At 44.6% G+C, this 1,943-nt stretch overlaps 1 protein-coding gene across 1 annotated transcript; it reads right to left on the bottom strand.

The window, feature by feature from the left end:
• Positions 1 to 8: 8 nt before the first annotated feature.
• Positions 9 to 1,937, bottom strand: LOC113942294 (the record flags this gene model as incomplete). Its single annotated transcript, XM_027633424.1, has 1 exon — positions 9 to 1,937. A coding segment is annotated over one exon (1,929 nt), but the record flags the coding sequence as incomplete, so codon positions are not given.
• Positions 1,938 to 1,943: the final 6 nt, after the last annotated feature.

Below are 1,943 nucleotides of genomic sequence, written 5' to 3'. Positions count from 1 at the left end.
AGGAAAGGACTCAAGGCTGAATGCAAGAACTCCCAAATTTTTGCCTCTAGAGAAGCACTGGGCTGTAGGGAAGACTGGCTGAACTCCTGCAACAGCAAGTGTGAGAAATCATAGACAATGTCCATTTTTTCTGCAAATGTTTTGTTTGAGTTGGTGTCATGCAGAACTTTCAGCCCTGCTCTCCCAATTTCAATCAGTCTCTGGGTATAGTTACTGTAAGTATCAAATAATAGGATGATAATTTCAAGCTCACTGATATTATACCTTTTCTGCAAACCTTTTAAAATTGAGATACTCCTTTGCATGGCCTGCAAGTACATGGAGATGTTGGTTCCTCTGGAGTGCTCTTCCCCATACAGCTCAAGCATGGAGGATGCAAAGTTTAGCAGCTCCTTCAGTTCCTCACCAAAGGGAAAACTGGAGTACTTTTCCACAGTATTTAACTGATTTTGCAGCATGTCCAAAAATGACTGGGGAGTGAGATTGTCTGTACTATTCCAGTTGACAGACTGGAGACTTTCAGCAATTTGCCAGAAAGCCTGCAGTTCATTTCTCTGCCTTAAATGAGGGAAATCAAGGAGTATCTGCATTAGCTTAGACAAAGAAGAGATCAGCAGATAATGATCACTGGTATTCACCTCTGCCATGACACCAAGAAGTTGCTCAAGGGACAAGAGGTGTTCTGCAAAATTTTCAGACTTTCCAGGGGCCAACAAGAAGTCAGAAAATAATGATGACACCTTTTCATCTGTGCTGAGATAATTTTCAATGTCTTCAAGCGAGATTGCATCAAGTGCAATCATTTTGATAACCTCCCATGCATCCTCTGTATTAAAATGAGTCCTGTTTGAAATTATCTCATTCCAAATCACTGCAGCCATAGTCAGAACATCCTGATTTTCTTTTCCATAGGGATTAGAGTACAAGAATTCTTCACCACCACCTTCATACAGAGGAAGTATTTCTTGAAATATTCTTTCAAAGTCCAGCGTGCTATCCATGGAAGAAGTTGAATTGAAAAAGAGTTTTGATGAACCATACAAGTCATTCAGATCTGAGGATTCCATTCCTTCACTGGAATGACGAAAGATCTGACGTACTAATGTTCTTCCAGGAGCTACTCCAAAGTCCACAAGGATTAGAGCTTTCTTCATAACTTCCAGGAGTTTCACATATTCACCCACTTCTGTTAGGTTCCATTTGGAGGTCAGCACGTTGCCAGTGACGCGCCACAGCCGCGAGAAATGTCCCCACTCGGACTGCATGGAGGCATCTCTGCCCACCCGGAGCACTTCATACATGCTGCTGTTCCTCACGGAAGCAGCAGGTAACAGATAGGAGAACACAGGCAGTCTATGCCAGTCTGCTGAGCTGTCAGAGAAATTTAGGGAGTCCAGTACTGTTTCACTCAGCATGGCAGGAATCAGCAGGCTCAAAAGCTGAGATGGGAGCACATCTTGGACTGGGATGGGGCAGGAGACATTACTCTGCAGCAGCCCCTCCGTGACAGCAGTCAGAGCTTTCGCCTTCTCCTGCACCCAAGAGTTTTCCAGCTCAGACACAAGGTTTAATTTGGAAAGGAAACTCAGAGAAAAATGCAGAGATTGGGTGATGCACGACAGCTCCTTGGAGAAGCGTTCACTGCTGTTCTTGTAGAGAGCAGAAAACTCTGGAGACAGTTTCAGGTTTCTTATGGCAAGCTGGAACACTTTGGCAAAGCTGTCATTGTGCACTGTTCCACCCTCCATGCCCATGGAATCAAAGAGGGCCTTGCAGGGGCTCCTGGCTAAGGACTCCCTTAGAGTGGCATTTTCAAACAGCATCTCAAGTGCTATGTGGAGCATGTTTTCAAAAGAGCAGTTCTGGAGGGTCCTGTCACCATTGTTGCTGTTCTCAAGGAAAGGACTCAAGGCTGAATGCAAGAACTCCCAAATTTTTGCCTC

The sequence above is a fragment of the Corapipo altera genome, unplaced genomic scaffold (assembly GCF_003945725.1).
Source record: "Corapipo altera isolate COAL_440 unplaced genomic scaffold, ASM394572v1 88188, whole genome shotgun sequence".
In the NCBI taxonomy this organism is placed as follows: domain Eukaryota; kingdom Metazoa; phylum Chordata; class Aves; order Passeriformes; family Pipridae; genus Corapipo; species Corapipo altera.
The sequence above is the reverse complement of the archived record's forward strand: the minus strand, read 5'-3'. Positions and strand labels throughout refer to the sequence as shown.